The 19,257-nt window shown below is 36.4% G+C and overlaps 1 protein-coding gene across 1 annotated transcript in view; it reads right to left on the bottom strand.

Annotated features, from left to right (window-relative positions):
* LOC102807920 (gamma-glutamyl hydrolase-like) overlaps positions 1-19,011 on the bottom strand; it is a 185,000-nt gene extending 165,989 nt beyond the window's left edge. The window contains exons 1-3 of the mRNA XM_085502033.1: positions 18,850-19,011; positions 18,399-18,561; positions 17,612-17,696 (exon numbers count right to left, since the gene is read on the bottom strand). Of these exons, the coding sequence (XP_085358159.1) occupies positions 17,612-17,696; positions 18,399-18,561; positions 18,850-18,943 (342 nt within the window). The 5' untranslated portion in view covers positions 18,944-19,011. The remainder of the gene's footprint in view (positions 1-17,611; positions 17,697-18,398; positions 18,562-18,849) is intronic.
* Between the last annotated feature and the right edge of the window lie 246 nt (positions 19,012-19,257).

Below are 19,257 nucleotides of genomic sequence, written 5' to 3'. Positions count from 1 at the left end.
GTAACATGTCAGTTAGGACAGCTAAGTTATCATATCTGTTACAAGACAGGTAACATGTCAGTTAGGACAGCTAAGTTATCATATCTGTTACAAGACAGGTAACATGTCAGTTAGGACAGCTAAGTTATCATATCTGTTAAAAGACAGGTAACATGTCAGTTGGGACAGCTAAGTTATCATATCTGTTATAAGACAGGTAACATGTCAGTTAGGACAGCAGCTAAGTTATCATATCTGTTATAAGACAGGTAACATGTCAGTTGGGACAGCTAAGTTATCATATCTGTTACAAGACAGGTAACATGTCAGTTGGGACAGCTAAGTTATCATATCCGTTACAAGACAGGTAACATGTCAGTTAGGACAGCTAAGTTATCATATCTGTTACAAGACAGGTAACATGTCAGTTAGGACAGCTAAGTTATCATATCTGTTACAAGACAGGTAACATGTCAGTTGGGACAGCTAAGTTATCATATCTGTTACGAGACAGGTAACATGTCAGTTGGGACAGCTAAGTTATCATATCTGTTACAAGACAGGTAACATGTCAGTTAGGACAGCTAAGTTATCATATCTGTTACACGACAGGTAACATGTCAGTTGGGACAGCTAAGTTATCATATCTGTTACAAGACAGGTAACATGTCAGTTAGGATAGCTAAGTTATCATATCTGTTATAAGACAGGTAACATGTCAGTTAGGACAGCAGCTAAGTTATCATATCTGTTATAAGACAGGTAACATGTCAGTTGGGACAGCTAAATTATCATATCTGTTACAAGACAGGTAACATGTCAGTTGGGACAGCTAAGTTATCATATCTGTTACAAGACAGGTAACATGTCAGTTGGGACAGCTAAGTTATCATATCTGTTATAAGACAGGTAACATGTCAGTTAGGACAGCAGCTAAGTTATCATATCTGTTATAAGACAGGTAACATGTCAGTTAGGACAGCTAAGTTATCATATCTGTTATAAGACAGGTAACATGTCAGTTAGGACAGCAGCTAAGTTATCATATCTGTTATAAGACAGGTAACATGTCAGTTAGGACAGCAGCTAAGTTATCATATCTGTTACAAGACAGGTAACATGTCAGTTAGGACAGCTAAGTTATCATATCTGTTACAAGACAGGTAACATGTCAGTTAGGACAGCTAAGTTATCATATCTGTTATAAGACAGGTAACATGTCAGTTAGGACAGCAGCTAAGTTATCATATCTGTTATAAGACAGGTAACATGTCAGTTAGGACAGCAGCTAAGTTATCATATCTGTTATAAGACAGGTAACATGTCAGTTGGGACAGCTAAATTATCATATCTGTTACAAGACAGGTAACATGTCAGTTGGGACAGCTAAGTTATCATATCTGTTACAAGACAGGTAACATGTCAGTTGGGACAGCTAAGTTATCATATCTGTTATAAGACAGGTAACATGTCAGTTAGGACAGCAGCTAAGTTATATCTGTTATAAGACAGGTAACATGTCAGTTGGGACAGCCAAGTTATCATATCTGTTACAAGACAGGTAACATGTCAGTTGGGACAGCTAAGTTATCATATCTGTTACAAGACAGGTAACATGTCAGTTAGGACAGCTAAGTTATCATATCTGTTACAAGACAGGTAACATGTCAGTTGGGACAGCTAAGTTATCATATCTGTTACAAGACAGGTAACATGTCAGTTGGGACAGCTAAGTTATCATATCTGTTACAAGACAGGTAACATGTCAGTTAGGACAGCTAAGTTATCATATCTGTTACAAGACAGGTAACATGTCAGTTGGGACAGCTAAGTTATCATATCTGTTACAAGACAGGTAACATGTCAGTTGGGACAGCTAAGTTATCATATCTGTTACAAGACAGGTAACATGTCAGGTAGGACAGCTAAGTTATCATATCTGTTACAAGACAGGTAACATATCAGGACAGCTAAGTTATCATATCTGTTACAAGACAGGTAACATGTCAGTTGGGACAGCTAAGTTATCATATCTGTTACAAGACAGGTAACATGTCAGTTAGGACAGCTAAGTTATCATATCTGTTACAAGACAGGTAACATGTCAGTTAGGACAGCTAAGTTATCATATCTGTTACAAGACAGGTAACATGTCAGTTAGGACAGCTAAGTTATCATATCTGTTACAAGACAGGTAACATGTCAGTTGGGACAGCTAAGTTATCATATCTGTTACAAGACAGGTAACATGTCAGTTAGGACAGCTAAGTTATCATATCTGTTATAAGACAGGTAACATGTCAGTTAGGACAGCATCTAAGTTATCATATCTGTTATAAGACAGGTAACATGTCAGTTGGGACAGCTAAATTATCATATCTGTTACAAGACAGGTAACATGTCAGTTAGGACAGCTAAGTTATCATATCTGTTACAAGACAGGTAACATGTCAGTTAGGACAGCTAAGTTATCATATCTGTTACAAGACAGGTAACATGTCAGTTGGGACAGCTAAGTTATCATATCTGTTACGAGACAGGTAACATGTCAGTTGGGACAGCTAAGTTATCATATCTGTTACAAGACAGGTAACATGTCAGTTAGGACAGCTAAGTTATCATATCTGTTACACGACAGGTAACATGTCAGTTGGGACAGCTAAGTTATCATATCTGTTACAAGACAGGTAACATGTCAGTTAGGATAGCTAAGTTATCATATCTGTTATAAGACAGGTAACATGTCAGTTAGGACAGCAGCTAAGTTATCATATCTGTTATAAGACAGGTAACATGTCAGTTGGGACAGCTAAATTATCATATCTGTTACAAGACAGGTAACATGTCAGTTGGGACAGCTAAGTTATCATATCTGTTACAAGACAGGTAACATGTCAGTTGGGACAGCTAAGTTATCATATCTGTTATAAGACAGGTAACATGTCAGTTAGGACAGCAGCTAAGTTATCATATCTGTTATAAGACAGGTAACATGTCAGTTGGGACAGCTAAGTTATCATATCTGTTACAAGACAGGTAACATGTCAGTTGGGACAGCTAAGTTATCATATCTGTTACAAGACAGGTAACATGTCAGTTAGGACAGCTAAGTTATCATATCTGTTACAAGACAGGTAACATGTCAGTTGGGACAGCTAAGTTATCATATCTGTTATAAGACAGGTAACATGTCAGTTAGGACAGCTAAGTTATCATATCTGTTACAAGACAGGTAACATGTCAGTTGGGACAGCTAAGTTATCATATCTGTTACAAGACAGGTAACATGTCAGTTGGGACAGCTAAGTTATCATATCTGTTACAAGACAGGTAACATGTCAGTTGGGACAGCTAAGTTATCATATCTGTTACAAGACAGGTAACATGTCAGTTAGGACAGCTAAGTTATCATAACTGTTACAAGACAGGTAACATGTCAGTTGGGACAGCTAAGTTATCATATCTGTTATAAGACAGGTAACATGTCAGTTAGGACAGCTAAGTTATCATATCTGTTACAAGACAGGTAACATGTCAGTTAGGACAGCTAAGTTATCATATCTGTTACAAGACAGGTAACATGTCAGTTAGGACAGCTAAGTTATCATATCTGTTATAAGACAGGTAACATGTCAGTTAGGACAGCAGCTAAGTTATCATATCTGTTATAAGACAGGTAACATGTCAGTTAGGACAGCAGCTAAGTTATCATATCTGTTATAAGACAGGTAACATGTCAGTTGGGACAGCTAAATTATCATATCTGTTACAAGACAGGTAACATGTCAGTTGGGACAGCTAAGTTATCATATCTGTTACAAGACAGGTAACATGTCAGTTGGGACAGCTAAGTTATCATATCTGTTATAAGACAGGTAACATGTCAGTTAGGACAGCAGCTAAGTTATATCTGTTATAAGACAGGTAACATGTCAGTTGGGACAGCCAAGTTATCATATCTGTTACAAGACAGGTAACATGTCAGTTGGGACAGCTAAGTTATCATATCTGTTACAAGACAGGTAACATGTCAGTTAGGACAGCTAAGTTATCATATCTGTTACAAGACAGGTAACATGTCAGTTGGGACAGCTAAGTTATCATATCTGTTACAAGACAGGTAACATGTCAGTTGGGACAGCTAAGTTATCATATCTGTTACAAGACAGGTAACATGTCAGTTAGGACAGCTAAGTTATCATATCTGTTACAAGACAGGTAACATGTCAGTTGGGACAGCTAAGTTATCATATCTGTTACAAGACAGGTAACATGTCAGTTGGGACAGCTAAGTTATCATATCTGTTACAAGACAGGTAACATGTCAGGTAGGACAGCTAAGTTATCATATCTGTTACAAGACAGGTAACATATCAGGACAGCTAAGTTATCATATCTGTTACAAGACAGCTAACATGTCAGTTGGGACAGCTAAGTTATCATATCTGTTACAAGACAGGTAACATGTCAGTTAGGACAGCTAAGTTATCATATCTGTTACAAGACAGGTAACATGTCAGTTAGGACAGCTAAGTTATCATATCTGTTACAAGACAGGTAACATGTCAGTTAGGACAGCTAAGTTATCATATCTGTTAAAAGACAGGTAACATGTCAGTTGGGACAGCTAAGTTATCATATCTGTTATAAGACAGGTAACATGTCAGTTAGGACAGCAGCTAAGTTATCATATCTGTTATAAGACAGGTAACATGTCAGTTGGGACAGCTAAGTTATCATATCTGTTACAAGACAGGTAACATGTCAGTTGGGACAGCTAAGTTATCATATCCGTTACAAGACAGGTAACATGTCAGTTGGGACAGCTAAGTTATCATATCTGTTACAAGACAGGTAACATGTCAGTTAGGACAGCTAAGTTATCATATCTGTTACAAGACAGGTAACATGTCAGTTGGGACAGCTAAGTTATCATATCTGTTACAAGACAGGTAACATGTCAGTTAGGACAGCTAAGTTATCATATCTGTTATAAGACAGGTAACATGTCAGTTAGGACAGCAGCTAAGTTATCATATCTGTTATAAGACAGGTAACATGTCAGTTGGGACAGCTAAATTATCATATCTGTTACAAGACAGGTAACATGTCAGTTAGGACAGCTAAGTTATCATATCTGTTACAAGACAGGTAACATGTCAGTTAGGACAGCTAAGTTATCATATCTGTTACAAGACAGGTAACATGTCAGTTGGGACAGCTAAGTTATCATATCTGTTACGAGACAGGTAACATGTCAGTTGGGACAGCTAAGTTATCATATCTGTTACAAGACAGGTAACATGTCAGTTAGGACAGCTAAGTTATCATATCTGTTACACGACAGGTAACATGTCAGTTGGGACAGCTAAGTTATCATATCTGTTACAAGACAGGTAACATGTCAGTTAGGATAGCTAAGTTATCATATCTGTTATAAGACAGGTAACATGTCAGTTAGGACAGCAGCTAAGTTATCATATCTGTTATAAGACAGGTAACATGTCAGTTGGGACAGCTAAATTATCATATCTGTTACAAGACAGGTAACATGTCAGTTGGGACAGCTAAGTTATCATATCTGTTACAAGACAGGTAACATGTCAGTTGGGACAGCTAAGTTATCATATCTGTTATAAGACAGGTAACATGTCAGTTAGGACAGCAGCTAAGTTATCATATCTGTTATAAGACAGGTAACATGTCAGTTAGGACAGCTAAGTTATCATATCTGTTATAAGACAGGTAACATGTCAGTTAGGACAGCAGCTAAGTTATCATATCTGTTATAAGACAGGTAACATGTCAGTTAGGACAGCAGCTAAGTTATCATATCTGTTACAAGACAGGTAACATGTCAGTTAGGACAGCTAAGTTATCATATCTGTTACAAGACAGGTAACATGTCAGTTAGGACAGCTAAGTTATCATATCTGTTATAAGACAGGTAACATGTCAGTTAGGACAGCAGCTAAGTTATCATATCTGTTATAAGACAGGTAACATGTCAGTTAGGACAGCAGCTAAGTTATCATATCTGTTATAAGACAGGTAACATGTCAGTTGGGACAGCTAAATTATCATATCTGTTACAAGACAGGTAACATGTCAGTTGGGACAGCTAAGTTATCATATCTGTTACAAGACAGGTAACATGTCAGTTGGGACAGCTAAGTTATCATATCTGTTATAAGACAGGTAACATGTCAGTTAGGACAGCAGCTAAGTTATATCTGTTATAAGACAGGTAACATGTCAGTTGGGACAGCCAAGTTATCATATCTGTTACAAGACAGGTAACATGTCAGTTGGGACAGCTAAGTTATCATATCTGTTACAAGACAGGTAACATGTCAGTTAGGACAGCTAAGTTATCATATCTGTTACAAGACAGGTAACATGTCAGTTGGGACAGCTAAGTTATCATATCTGTTACAAGACAGGTAACATGTCAGTTGGGACAGCTAAGTTATCATATCTGTTACAAGACAGGTAACATGTCAGTTAGGACAGCTAAGTTATCATATCTGTTACAAGACAGGTAACATGTCAGTTGGGACAGCTAAGTTATCATATCTGTTACAAGACAGGTAACATGTCAGTTGGGACAGCTAAGTTATCATATCTGTTACAAGACAGGTAACATGTCAGGTAGGACAGCTAAGTTATCATATCTGTTACAAGACAGGTAACATATCAGGACAGCTAAGTTATCATATCTGTTACAAGACAGGTAACATGTCAGTTGGGACAGCTAAGTTATCATATCTGTTACAAGACAGGTAACATGTCAGTTAGGACAGCTAAGTTATCATATCTGTTACAAGACAGGTAACATGTCAGTTAGGACAGCTAAGTTATCATATCTGTTACAAGACAGGTAACATGTCAGTTAGGACAGCTAAGTTATCATATCTGTTAAAAGACAGGTAACATGTCAGTTGGGACAGCTAAGTTATCATATCTGTTATAAGACAGGTAACATGTCAGTTAGGACAGCAGCTAAGTTATCATATCTGTTATAAGACAGGTAACATGTCAGTTGGGACAGCTAAGTTATCATATCTGTTACAAGACAGGTAACATGTCAGTTGGGACAGCTAAGTTATCATATCCGTTACAAGACAGGTAACATGTCAGTTGGGACAGCTAAGTTATCATATCTGTTACAAGACAGGTAACATGTCAGTTAGGACAGCTAAGTTATCATATCTGTTACAAGACAGGTAACATGTCAGTTGGGACAGCTAAGTTATCATATCTGTTACAAGACAGGTAACATGTCAGTTAGGACAGCTAAGTTATCATATCTGTTATAAGACAGGTAACATGTCAGTTAGGACAGCAGCTAAGTTATCATATCTGTTATAAGACAGGTAACATGTCAGTTGGGACAGCTAAATTATCATATCTGTTACAAGACAGGTAACATGTCAGTTAGGACAGCTAAGTTATCATATCTGTTACAAGACAGGTAACATGTCAGTTAGGACAGCTAAGTTATCATATCTGTTACAAGACAGGTAACATGTCAGTTGGGACAGCTAAGTTATCATATCTGTTACGAGACAGGTAACATGTCAGTTGGGACAGCTAAGTTATCATATCTGTTACAAGACAGGTAACATGTCAGTTAGGACAGCTAAGTTATCATATCTGTTACACGACAGGTAACATGTCAGTTGGGACAGCTAAGTTATCATATCTGTTACAAGACAGGTAACATGTCAGTTAGGATAGCTAAGTTATCATATCTGTTATAAGACAGGTAACATGTCAGTTAGGACAGCAGCTAAGTTATCATATCTGTTATAAGACAGGTAACATGTCAGTTGGGACAGCTAAATTATCATATCTGTTACAAGACAGGTAACATGTCAGTTGGGACAGCTAAGTTATCATATCTGTTACAAGACAGGTAACATGTCAGTTGGGACAGCTAAGTTATCATATCTGTTATAAGACAGGTAACATGTCAGTTAGGACAGCAGCTAAGTTATCATATCTGTTATAAGACAGGTAACATGTCAGTTGGGACAGCTAAGTTATCATATCTGTTACAAGACAGGTAACATGTCAGTTGGGACAGCTAAGTTATCATATCTGTTGCAAGACAGGTAACATGTCAGTTAGGACAGCTAAGTTATCATATCTGTTACAAGACAGGTAACATGTCAGTTGGGACAGCTAAGTTATCATATCTGTTATAAGACAGGTAACATGTCAGTTAGGACAGCTAAGTTATCATATCTGTTATAAGACAGGTAACATGTCAGTTAGGACAGCTAAGTTATCATATCTGTTACAAGACAGGTAACATGTCAGTTAGGACAGCTAAGTTATCATATCTGTTAAAAGACAGGTAACATGTCAGTTGGGACAGCTAAGTTATCATATCTGTTACAAGACAGGTAACATGTCAGTTAGGACAGCTAAGTTATCATATCTGTTACAAGACAGGTAACATGTCAGTTAGGACAGCTAAGTTATCATATCTGTTACAAGACAGGTAACATGTCAGTTGGGACAGCTAAGTTATCATATCTGTTACAAGACAGGTAACATGTCAGTTGGGACAGCTAAGTTATCATATCTGTTATAAGACAGGTAACATGTCAGTTAGGACAGCAGCTAAGTTATCATATCTGTTACAAGACAGGTAACATGTCAGTTGGGACAGCTAAGTTATCATATCTGTTACAAGACAGGTAACATGTCAGTTGGGACAGCTAAGTTATCATATCTGTTACAAGACAGGTAACATGTCAGTTGGGACAGCTAAGTTATCATATCTGTTACAAGACAGGTAACATGTCAGTTAGGACAGCTAAGTTATCATATCTGTTACAAGACAGGTAACATGTCAGTTGGGACAGCTAAGTTATCATATCTGTTACAAGACAGGTAACATGTCAGTTAGGACAGCTAAGTTATCATATCTGTTACAAGACAGGTAACATGTCAGTTAGGACAGCTAAGTTATCATATCTGTTATAAGACAGGTAACATGTCAGTTAGGACAGCAGCTAAGTTATCATATCTGTTATAAGACAGGTAACATGTCAGTTGGGACAGCTAAATTATCATATCTGTTACAAGACAGGTAACATGTCAGTTGGGACAGCTAAGTTATCATATCTGTTACAAGACAGGTAACATGTCAGTTGGGACAGCTAAGTTATCATATCTGTTATAAGACAGGTAACATGTCAGTTAGGACAGCAGCTAAGTTATATCTGTTATAAGACAGGTAACATGTCAGTTGGGACAGCCAAGTTATCATATCTGTTACAAGACAGGTAACATGTCAGTTGGGACAGCTAAGTTATCATATCTGTTACAAGACAGGTAACATGTCAGTTGGGACAGCTAAATTATCATATCTGTTACAAGACAGGTAACATGTCAGTTGGGACAGCTAAGTTATCATATCTGTTACAAGACAGGTAACATGTCAGTTGGGACAGCTAAGTTATCATATCTGTTACAAGACAGGTAACATGTCAGTTGGGACAGCTAAGTTATCATATCTGTTACAAGACAGGTAACATGTCAGTTAGGACAGCTAAGTTATCATATCTGTTACAAGACAGGTAACATGTCAGTTGGGACAGCTAAGTTATCATATCTGTTACAAGACAGGTAACATGTCAGTTAGGACAGCTAAGTTATCATATCTGTTACAAGACAGGTAACATGTCAGTTAGGACAGCTAAGTTATCATATCTGTTACAAGACAGGTAACATGTCAGTTGGGACAGCTAAGTTATCATATCTGTTACAAGACAGGTAACATGTCAGTTGGGACAGCTAAGTTATCATATCTGTTATAAGACAGGTAACATGTCAGTTAGGACAGCAGCTAAGTTATATCTGTTATAAGACAGGTAACATGTCAGTTGGGACAGCCAAGTTATCATATCTGTTACAAGACAGGTAACATGTCAGTTGGGACAGCTAAGTTATCATATCTGTTACAAGACAGGTAACATGTCAGTTAGGACAGCTAAGTTATCATATCTGTTACAAGACAGGTAACATGTCAGTTGGGACAGCTAAGTTATCATATCTGTTACAAGACAGGTAACATGTCAGTTGGGACAGCTAAGTTATCATATCTGTTACAAGACAGGTAACATGTCAGTTAGGACAGCTAAGTTATCATATCTGTTACAAGACAGGTAACATGTCAGTTGGGACAGCTAAGTTATCATATCTGTTACAAGACAGGTAACATGTCAGTTAGGACAGCTAAGTTATCATATCTGTTACAAGACAGGTAACATGTCAGTTAGGACAGCTAAGTTATCATATCTGTTACAAGACAGGTAACATGTCAGTTGGGACAGCTAAGTTATCATATCTGTTACAAGACAGGTAACATGTCAGTTGGGACAGCTAAGTTATCATATCTGTTATAAAACAGGTAACATGTCAGTTGGGACATCCAAGTTATCATATCTGTTACAAGACAGGTAACATGTCAGTTGGGACAGCTAAGTTATCATATCTGTTACAAGACAGGTAACATGTCAGTTAGGACAGCTAAGTTATCATATCTGTTACAAGACAGGTAACATGTCAGTTGGGACAGCTAAGTTATCATATCTGTTACAAGACAGGTAACATGTCAGTTGGGACAGCTAAGTTATCATATCTGTTACAAGACAGGTAACATGTCAGTTAGGACAGCTAAGTTATCATATCTGTTACAAGACAGGTAACATGTCAGTTGGGACAGCTAAGTTATCATATCTGTTACAAGACAGGTAACATGTCAGTTGGGACAGCTAAGTTATCATATCTGTTACAAGACAGGTAACATGTCAGTTAGGACAGCTAAGTTATCATATCTGTTACAAGACAGGTAACATATCAGGACAGCTAAGTTATCATATCTGTTACAAGACAGGTAACATGTCAGTTGGGACAGCTAAGTTATCATATCTGTTACAAGACAGGTAACATGTCAGTTGGGACAGCTAAGTTATCATATCTGTTACAAGACAGGTAACATGTCAGTTGGGACAGCTAAGTTATCATATCTGTTACAAGACAGGTAACATGTCAGTTAGGACAGCTAAGTTATCATATCTGTTACAAGACAGGTAACATATCAGGACAGCTAAGTTATCATATCTGTTACAAGACAGGTAACATGTCAGTTGGGACAGCTAAGTTATCATATCTGTTACAAGACAGGTAACATGTCAGTTGGGACAGCTAAGTTATCATATCTGTTATAAGACAGGTAACATGTCAGTTAGGACAGCTAAGTTATCATATCTGTTACAAGACAGGTAACATGTCAGTTGGGACAGCTAAGTTATCATATCTGTTACAAGACAGGTAACATGTCAGTTGGGACAGCTAAGTTATCATATCTGTTACAAGACAGGTAACATGTCAGTTGGGACAGCTAAGTTATCATATCTGTTACAAGACAGGTAACATGTCAGTTAGGACAGCAGCTAAGTTATCATATCTGTTATAAGACAGGTAACATGTCAGTTGGGACAGCTAAATTATCATATCTGTTACAAGACAGGTAACATGTCAGTTGGGACAGCTAAGTTATCATATCTGTTACAAGACAGGTAACATGTCAGTTGGGACAGCTAAGTTATCATATCTGTTATAAGACAGGTAACATGTCAGTTAGGACAGCAGCTAAGTTATATCTGTTATAAGACAGGTAACATGTCAGTTGGGACAGCCAAGTTATCATATCTGTTACAAGACAGGTAACATGTCAGTTGGGACAGCTAAGTTATCATATCTGTTACAAGACAGGTAACATGTCAGTTAGGACAGCTAAGTTATCATATCTGTTACAAGACAGGTAACATGTCAGTTGGGACAGCTAAGTTATCATATCTGTTACAAGACAGGTAACATGTCAGTTGGGACAGCTAAGTTATCATATCTGTTACAAGACAGGTAACATGTCAGTTAGGACAGCTAAGTTATCATATCTGTTACAAGACAGGTAACATGTCAGTTGGGACAGCTAAGTTATCATATCTGTTACAAGACAGGTAACATGTCAGTTGGGACAGCTAAGTTATCATATCTGTTACAAGACAGGTAACATGTCAGTTAGGACAGCTAAGTTATCATATCTGTTACAAGACAGGTAACATATCAGGACAGCTAAGTTATCATATCTGTTACAAGACAGGTAACATGTCAGTTGGGACAGCTAAGTTATCATATCTGTTATAAGACAGGTAACATGTCAGTTAGGACAGCAGCTAAGTTATCATATCTGTTACAAGACAGGTAACATGTCAGTTGGGACAGCTAAGTTATCATATCTGTTACAAGACAGGTAACATGTCAGTTGGGACAGCTAAGTTATCATATCTGTTACAAGACAGGTAACATGTCAGTTAGGACAGCTAAGTTATCATATCTGTTACAAGACAGGTAACATATCAGGACAGCTAAGTTATCATATCTGTTACAAGACAGGTAACATGTCAGTTGGGACAGCTAAGTTATCATATCTGTTACAAGACAGGTAACATGTCAGTTGGGACAGCTAAGTTATCATATCTGTTATAAGACAGGTAACATGTCAGTTAGGACAGCTAAGTTATCATATCTGTTACAAGACAGGTAACATGTCAGTTGGGACAGCTAAGTTATCATATCTGTTACAAGACAGGTAACATGTCAGTTGGGACAGCTAAGTTATCATATCTGTTACAAGACAGGTAACATGTCAGTTGGGACAGCTAAGTTATCATATCTGTTACAAGACAGGTAACATGTCAGTTAGGACAGCTAAGTTATCATATCTGTTACAAGACAGGTAACATGTCAGTTGGGACAGCTAAGTTATCATATCTGTTACAAGACAGGTAACATGTCAGTTGGGACAGCTAAGTTATCATATCTGTTACAAGACAGGTAACATGTCAGTTGGGACAGCTAAGTTATCATATCTGTTACAAGACAGGTAACATGTCAGTTGGGACAGCTAAGTTATCATATCTGTTACAAGACAGGTAACATGTCAGTTGGGACAGCTAAGTTATCATATCTGTTACAAGACAGGTAACATGTCAGTTAGGACAGCTAAGTTATCATGTCTGTTACAAGACAGGTAACATGTCAGTTGGGACAGCTAAGTTATCATATCTGTTACAAGACAGGTAACATGTCAGTTGGGACAGCTAAGTTATCATATCTGTTACAAGACAGGTAACATGTCAGTTAGGACAGCTAAGTTATCATATCTGTTACAAGACAGGTAACATGTCAGTTGGGACAGCTAAGTTATCATATCTGTTACAAGACAAGTAACATGTCAGTTAGGACAGCTAAGTTATCATATCTGTTACAAGACAGGTAACATGTCAGTTAGGACAGCTAAGTTATCATATCTGTTACAAGACAGGTAACATGTCAGTCAGGACAGCTAAGTTATCATATCTGTTACAAGACAGGTAACATGTCAGTTAGGACAGCTAAGTTATCATATCTGTTACAAGACAGGTAACATGTCAGTTAGGACAGCTAAGTTATCATATCTGTTACAAGACAGGTAACATGTCAGTTGGGACAGCTAAGTTATCATATCTGTTACAAGACAGGTAACATGTCAGTTGGGACAACTAAGTTATCATATCTGTTACAAGACAGGTAACATGTCAGTTAGGACAGCTAAGTTATCATATCTGTTACAAGACAGGTAACATGTCAGTTGGGACAGCTAAGTTATCATATCTGTTACAAGACAGGTAACATGTCAGTTGGGACAACTAAGTTATCATATCTGTTACAAGACAGGTAACATGTCAGTTAGGACAGCTAAGTTATCATATCTGTTACAAGACAGGTAACATGTCAGTTGGGACAGCTAAGTTATCATATCTGTTACAAGACAGGTAACATGTCAGTTGGGACAGCTAAGTTATCATATCTGTTACAAGACAGGTAACATGTCAGTTGGGACAGCTAAGTTATCATATCTGTTACAAGACAGGTAACATGTCAGTTAGGACAGCTAAGTTATCATATCTGTTACAAGACAGGTAACATGTCAGTTGGGACAGCTAAGTTATCATATCTGTTACAAGACAGGTAACATGTCAGTTAGGACAGCTAAGTTATCATATCTGTTACAAGACAGGTAACATGTCAGTTAGGACAGCTAAGTTATCATATCTGTTACAAGACAGGTAACATGTCAGTTAGGACAGCTAAGTTATCATATCTGTTACAAGACAGGTAACATGTCAGTTAGGACAGCTAAGTTATCATATCTGTTGACAAACAGACTTCAGAATTTTTACTATCATTATTGGGTTGGTATTTAAAGAAAAAAACATTGACAATATAATTTGTTACTAAAAAATTTCAAAAATATTCAAATATTAGAGAAAGGAGTTATTGGCTCAAATTAAACAAATCTGATAAGGTACAGCCAAAGTAGCTACAGGTTTCCATGGAGTAAAAAATACCAGGTTTGACCAAAATTTATTACCGGTAAGGTAACAAGTCATTGTCAATGATATAGTCCCTGCCCAGTTTTTAGCGGCTGTGACAAATAATACTACTTTAAAAAGCACCATATACAGGTTTTTTTTAGTCAAATTGGCACCTCCAATGAGCTGCTTCTCATATCCCACATATAAAATAGCATAATCCCCACATTAATCAGTTGGACATTTTGAATTAAATCACCAAATATTATGCATGTTTTGATTTGATTAAATTGTAATCCAAGCACGCCTAAGAAACAGTGTTGATGACAAAAATAGCCACCAGTGGGTCATCAAATCAAAATCAAACATGCATATACATATTTATATCATTAGCTCTTGGATGACTGATTTTGTTGAAAGTTGGTACTAGAAAAGTGTTAATGATATGCATATCTATGTTTAATGCACATTGAAAAGGAACTAAAACACTAATCTTCATTTGAATTGAACACTTGGTGGCGCTATACTATTTCAAGGTATGCTGTTTTATCTACCACAACAAGCCCTTATGTATGATGAAGAAAAGGTATCTCTCTTTTCACCAGTATAATACATTTCTAATTAAAATGTTTTGCCAAAAATAAAAGGTACTGTAAAAGGGTTAATTATTTACTGGGTTTTAATTTAGCTTATTTTGCTGACTGGAAAATGCGCTAAATTAGAACCCAGTGAATATGTAAAATTTAGCATAAAACACATTAACTAAATTATAAAACCGTGAATTTAAAACCTACTGAATATGCCTGAAATGATAAATCAGCGAAATTTAAACCCATTGACAATTAGTCATTTTAAAGTATTTCATATCACCCAGACATCCCACATTAATACACATTGTCTAAGATGTATGGTGGATAACTTTTAATTTGTTCAGAATGGTCGGTGTGTTATTAATAACACATTGATCACTGAATAATTGACCACTGAATATATTTTATAATATAAAAATGAAAATAAAAATGTGGCCATAATGATAAAATAATAAAAAAATGCTAACAAAATTAAAAAATAATGTGAACATAATGATAAAATAATATAAAAATGTTAACACAATGATGGAATAATGTAAAAATGCTAACAAAATGAAATCAAAGAAAGCTTAGAAAGAACTCCCATGTGCTGAGAGTATTGGAGACACATTAAAAATAATTTGAAATTACTTAGCTGAAAACTAATTATGCAAATCAGAAAATTAACATGAACAGATTTGATTGTAAAACTAATGAGGTCTGCGCAATGTAACAAAAACTCTATGTACCAAGTTTAATTGAAATGTGATTAGAACCAAAAAATTATGAATTATTATGCTAATTAGGGAAATAATATGAACAGAGTTTTACCCCAAACTAATTAGGTTTGTACATTGTCCTAGAGCATCTTTGTACTAAGTTTCATTAAAATGGAAATTAGTACTTTAGATATCAGTGTGAAAGCTTAAAATTGGTTAATTATGCAAATTGGGTAATTAATATGTACAGATTTTAACCCACAATTATCCAGGTCTGTCTATTGTCCTACAGCATCCACGTTTAAACATTCATTGATATGTGATGATTAGTACCTGAGATATCAGTGTGAAAGTTGGAAATTGGTTAATTATGCAAATTAGGTGATTAATATGCACAAATATTTACCAAAAACTAATTGGGTCTCTGCATAATTCTAGATTCATTGAAATGTGATGATTAGTACTTTAGATATCAGTAGAAAAGCTAAAAATTTATTATGCAAATTAGGTAATTAATATGCACAATTATTTACCCTGAAACTAATCAGGTCTCTGCATAGTCCTAAAGGATCTATGTACCAAGTTTCATTGAAATGCGATGATTAGTACTTGAGATACCCGTGGAAAAGCTGAAAATTAACTAATTATGCAAATTAGGTGATTAATATGCACAAATATTTATCCGAAACAATCAATCTCTGCATAGTCCTTGAGTATGTAAGTACCAAGTTTCATTGAAATGTAATGCTCACTACTTATATCAAAAGCTGAAAATTAATTAATTATGCAAATTAGGTAATTATATGTACTGATATTGCCATAAAAACTATCAGGTCTGTGCAGTGTCATATGACATCTATGTACCAAGTTTCATTGAAATGTGATGATTAGTACTTGAGATATCAGTGGAAAAACCGAAAATTGACTAATCATTATGCAAATTAGGTAATTAGTATCCACGGATTATTACCAAAAACTAATCAAAACCTGGCATTAGTTCAGAGCATCTATGTACCAAGTTTCATCAAAATCCAATGAGTGGTTGTTTAGATATCAGTGGAACAGTCATGGAACCACTAAAAAATAGCTAATTATCATGCAAATTAGGTAATTAATATGCATGGATTTTTACCAAAAACTAATCAAATCTGCGCATATGTTCAGAGCATCTATGTACCAAGTTTCATCAAAATCCAATGAGTGGTTCTTTAGATATCAGTGGAACAGTCATAGAACAGCTAAAAATTAGCTAATTATCATGTAAATTAGGTAATTAACGAGCATGGATTTTTACCAAAACCTAATCAAAACCTAGCATTAGTTCAGAGCATCTATGTACCAAGTTTCATCAAAATCCAATGAGTGGTTGTTTAGATATCAGTGGAACAGTCATGGAACCACTAAAAAATAGCTAATTATCATGCAAATTAGGTAATTAATATGCACGGATTTTTACCAAAAACTGATAAAATCTGCGCATATGTTCAGAGCATCTATGTACCAAGTTTCATCAAAATCCAATGAGTGGTTCTTTAGATATCAGTGGAACAGTCATAGAACAGCTAAAAATTAGCTAATTATCATGCAAATTAGGTAATTAACGAGCATGGATTTTTACCAAAACCTAATCAAATCTGCCCATTGGCCCAGAGCATCTATGCACCAAGTTTCATCAAAAACCGATGTATGGTTCTTGAGATAGCAGTGGAACAGTCGGACACACATACACACACACACACATACACATACAGACACACTAACTGCAAAGACTCCCATTTTGTGCTTCGCACATGGGAGTAAAAAATAATGATAAAATAATATAAATAAAATAATATATAATAGAAATGTTTTTGGCACTGATCTCACCCCATAGCATGTAGGGTTCACTTTTTTTTCACATTGTATTTACCTGGACTGCTAGATCATAAATTATTTTTGCAGCTTTGCCGTACCCAGATGTTTTCATATCAACATCTCCACCAGGAAGTAGTGCACTGATTGAACAAACAGACATGGTGTTAAAATGCAAAGGGGGAACAATTCTCAATGCTAGTTCATAAATTATTTTTGAGGCTTTGTTGTACCGTCTCTATTGGCAACAGTTAACTGTATACCCTAGAACTGTTACTGTTACAATGTACATTATTCTCCATTGTGTTTCCAGATCATACAGCTTCTGTCTGTCCACAACAGATTTTAACCTGTATTTCCTTCGTACTGTGAACAGCAGCCAATCACAAACCACCAGCAGAAACATGTGTTACAAACAAGCGAATAAATTAGGTTACCATATTATGAATAATAGCGTTGAAAAGTCAAACCTATTATTACAATTTGTCAAAATAAATTTCACAGGGAGACTCTCCTCTTTTTTTTTTTTGACATCTGCTGCAATACCGGTTAACTCAACCAATGAAATAGCCACATTTTATGAATGCCTACCAATCATGTGGGAGTATAGTGGAGTGATGGAAATTGCATGTATTTAAAATACTGGGGTATACGCACTGCCTAAACAAATAGAGGAGTTGATTTATTTTATTTATTATTGTTGTTGTTTTATTAAATAATTATCTTTCAGCTACTGCTTTGTATAGCACATGTTTTGTCTACACAAATATTAAACACACATTGTGTGGCAAATTTGATACTTTAATAATAATAACTTTATTACTAATGTAATAAATGTCCCTTACCCATTGATTGAATTAAAGAGATGCTGATAGTAAGAGTTTGATTGGTTCACAAGTATAGGTACAACTCTAGCGCCAGAACTTTCCAAGAATTTCACATAAGATGCAGCTATGTAGGTGTTACCATAGAAAGCTTTTTCTTCATCAGTCTTCTGAGATAGCACACCTGTAGGATTAGAATATTTTGTTTATGGCATATGGCACAAAATGATGTCGTGCATGGAACAATTTATAGAAACCACACATTTTCTATGTGTAACATGGGGAGAATGGGCTGAAGAAATTTGGGTTGTTGCAAAAATAATGTCATTCCGCACCATGGTTTATTATTTCATCCTTTGCCTCACCACACCATTTAGGAGATGACCATGGACGGCCAGCTAGAATTTGTTCAACCAGCTTCCCACCCACTCATCACCAGTTTTCAAATATGAACCCTTAACGAATTTGTTACCTATTATTGGCTTATCATGTGCTAATGTTGACGTTATTACGTATCCATGGTAAACCAGAAGTTGAAGAAGTGCCGTCAGTTTCACAGCGTTCATGTCCTCAATTCAATGTGTACTAGTTCTACGAACGCGCTGTGGCACATAAATAAATCTGCTATGTACTTTCGGTCACCTGACAAATCGTTGTGACCTTAGCGTGAACTTCCGTTTACAGCCCATTTATCCTGGACACAGACGACGCCATTTAAACATTCAAACTCCGTGCCGACTCCGTGAGGCAAGCGATATGTGTATGTCATCATACAATCACAGTACACTTTGATCAGTAATTCATTAGGGACGTCTTCAGATGACTGGGGGTTTGCCTCTGGGTCGGCCGGCCAAATTTTAAAGGGCGGCGGTCGTCGCGC

This window comes from Saccoglossus kowalevskii, chromosome 8 (assembly GCF_978046115.1).
Source record: "Saccoglossus kowalevskii chromosome 8, keSacKowa6.1, whole genome shotgun sequence".
Lineage (NCBI taxonomy): Eukaryota > Metazoa > Hemichordata > Enteropneusta > Harrimaniidae > Saccoglossus > Saccoglossus kowalevskii.
This window is presented reverse-complemented; position numbering and strand designations above follow the sequence as displayed.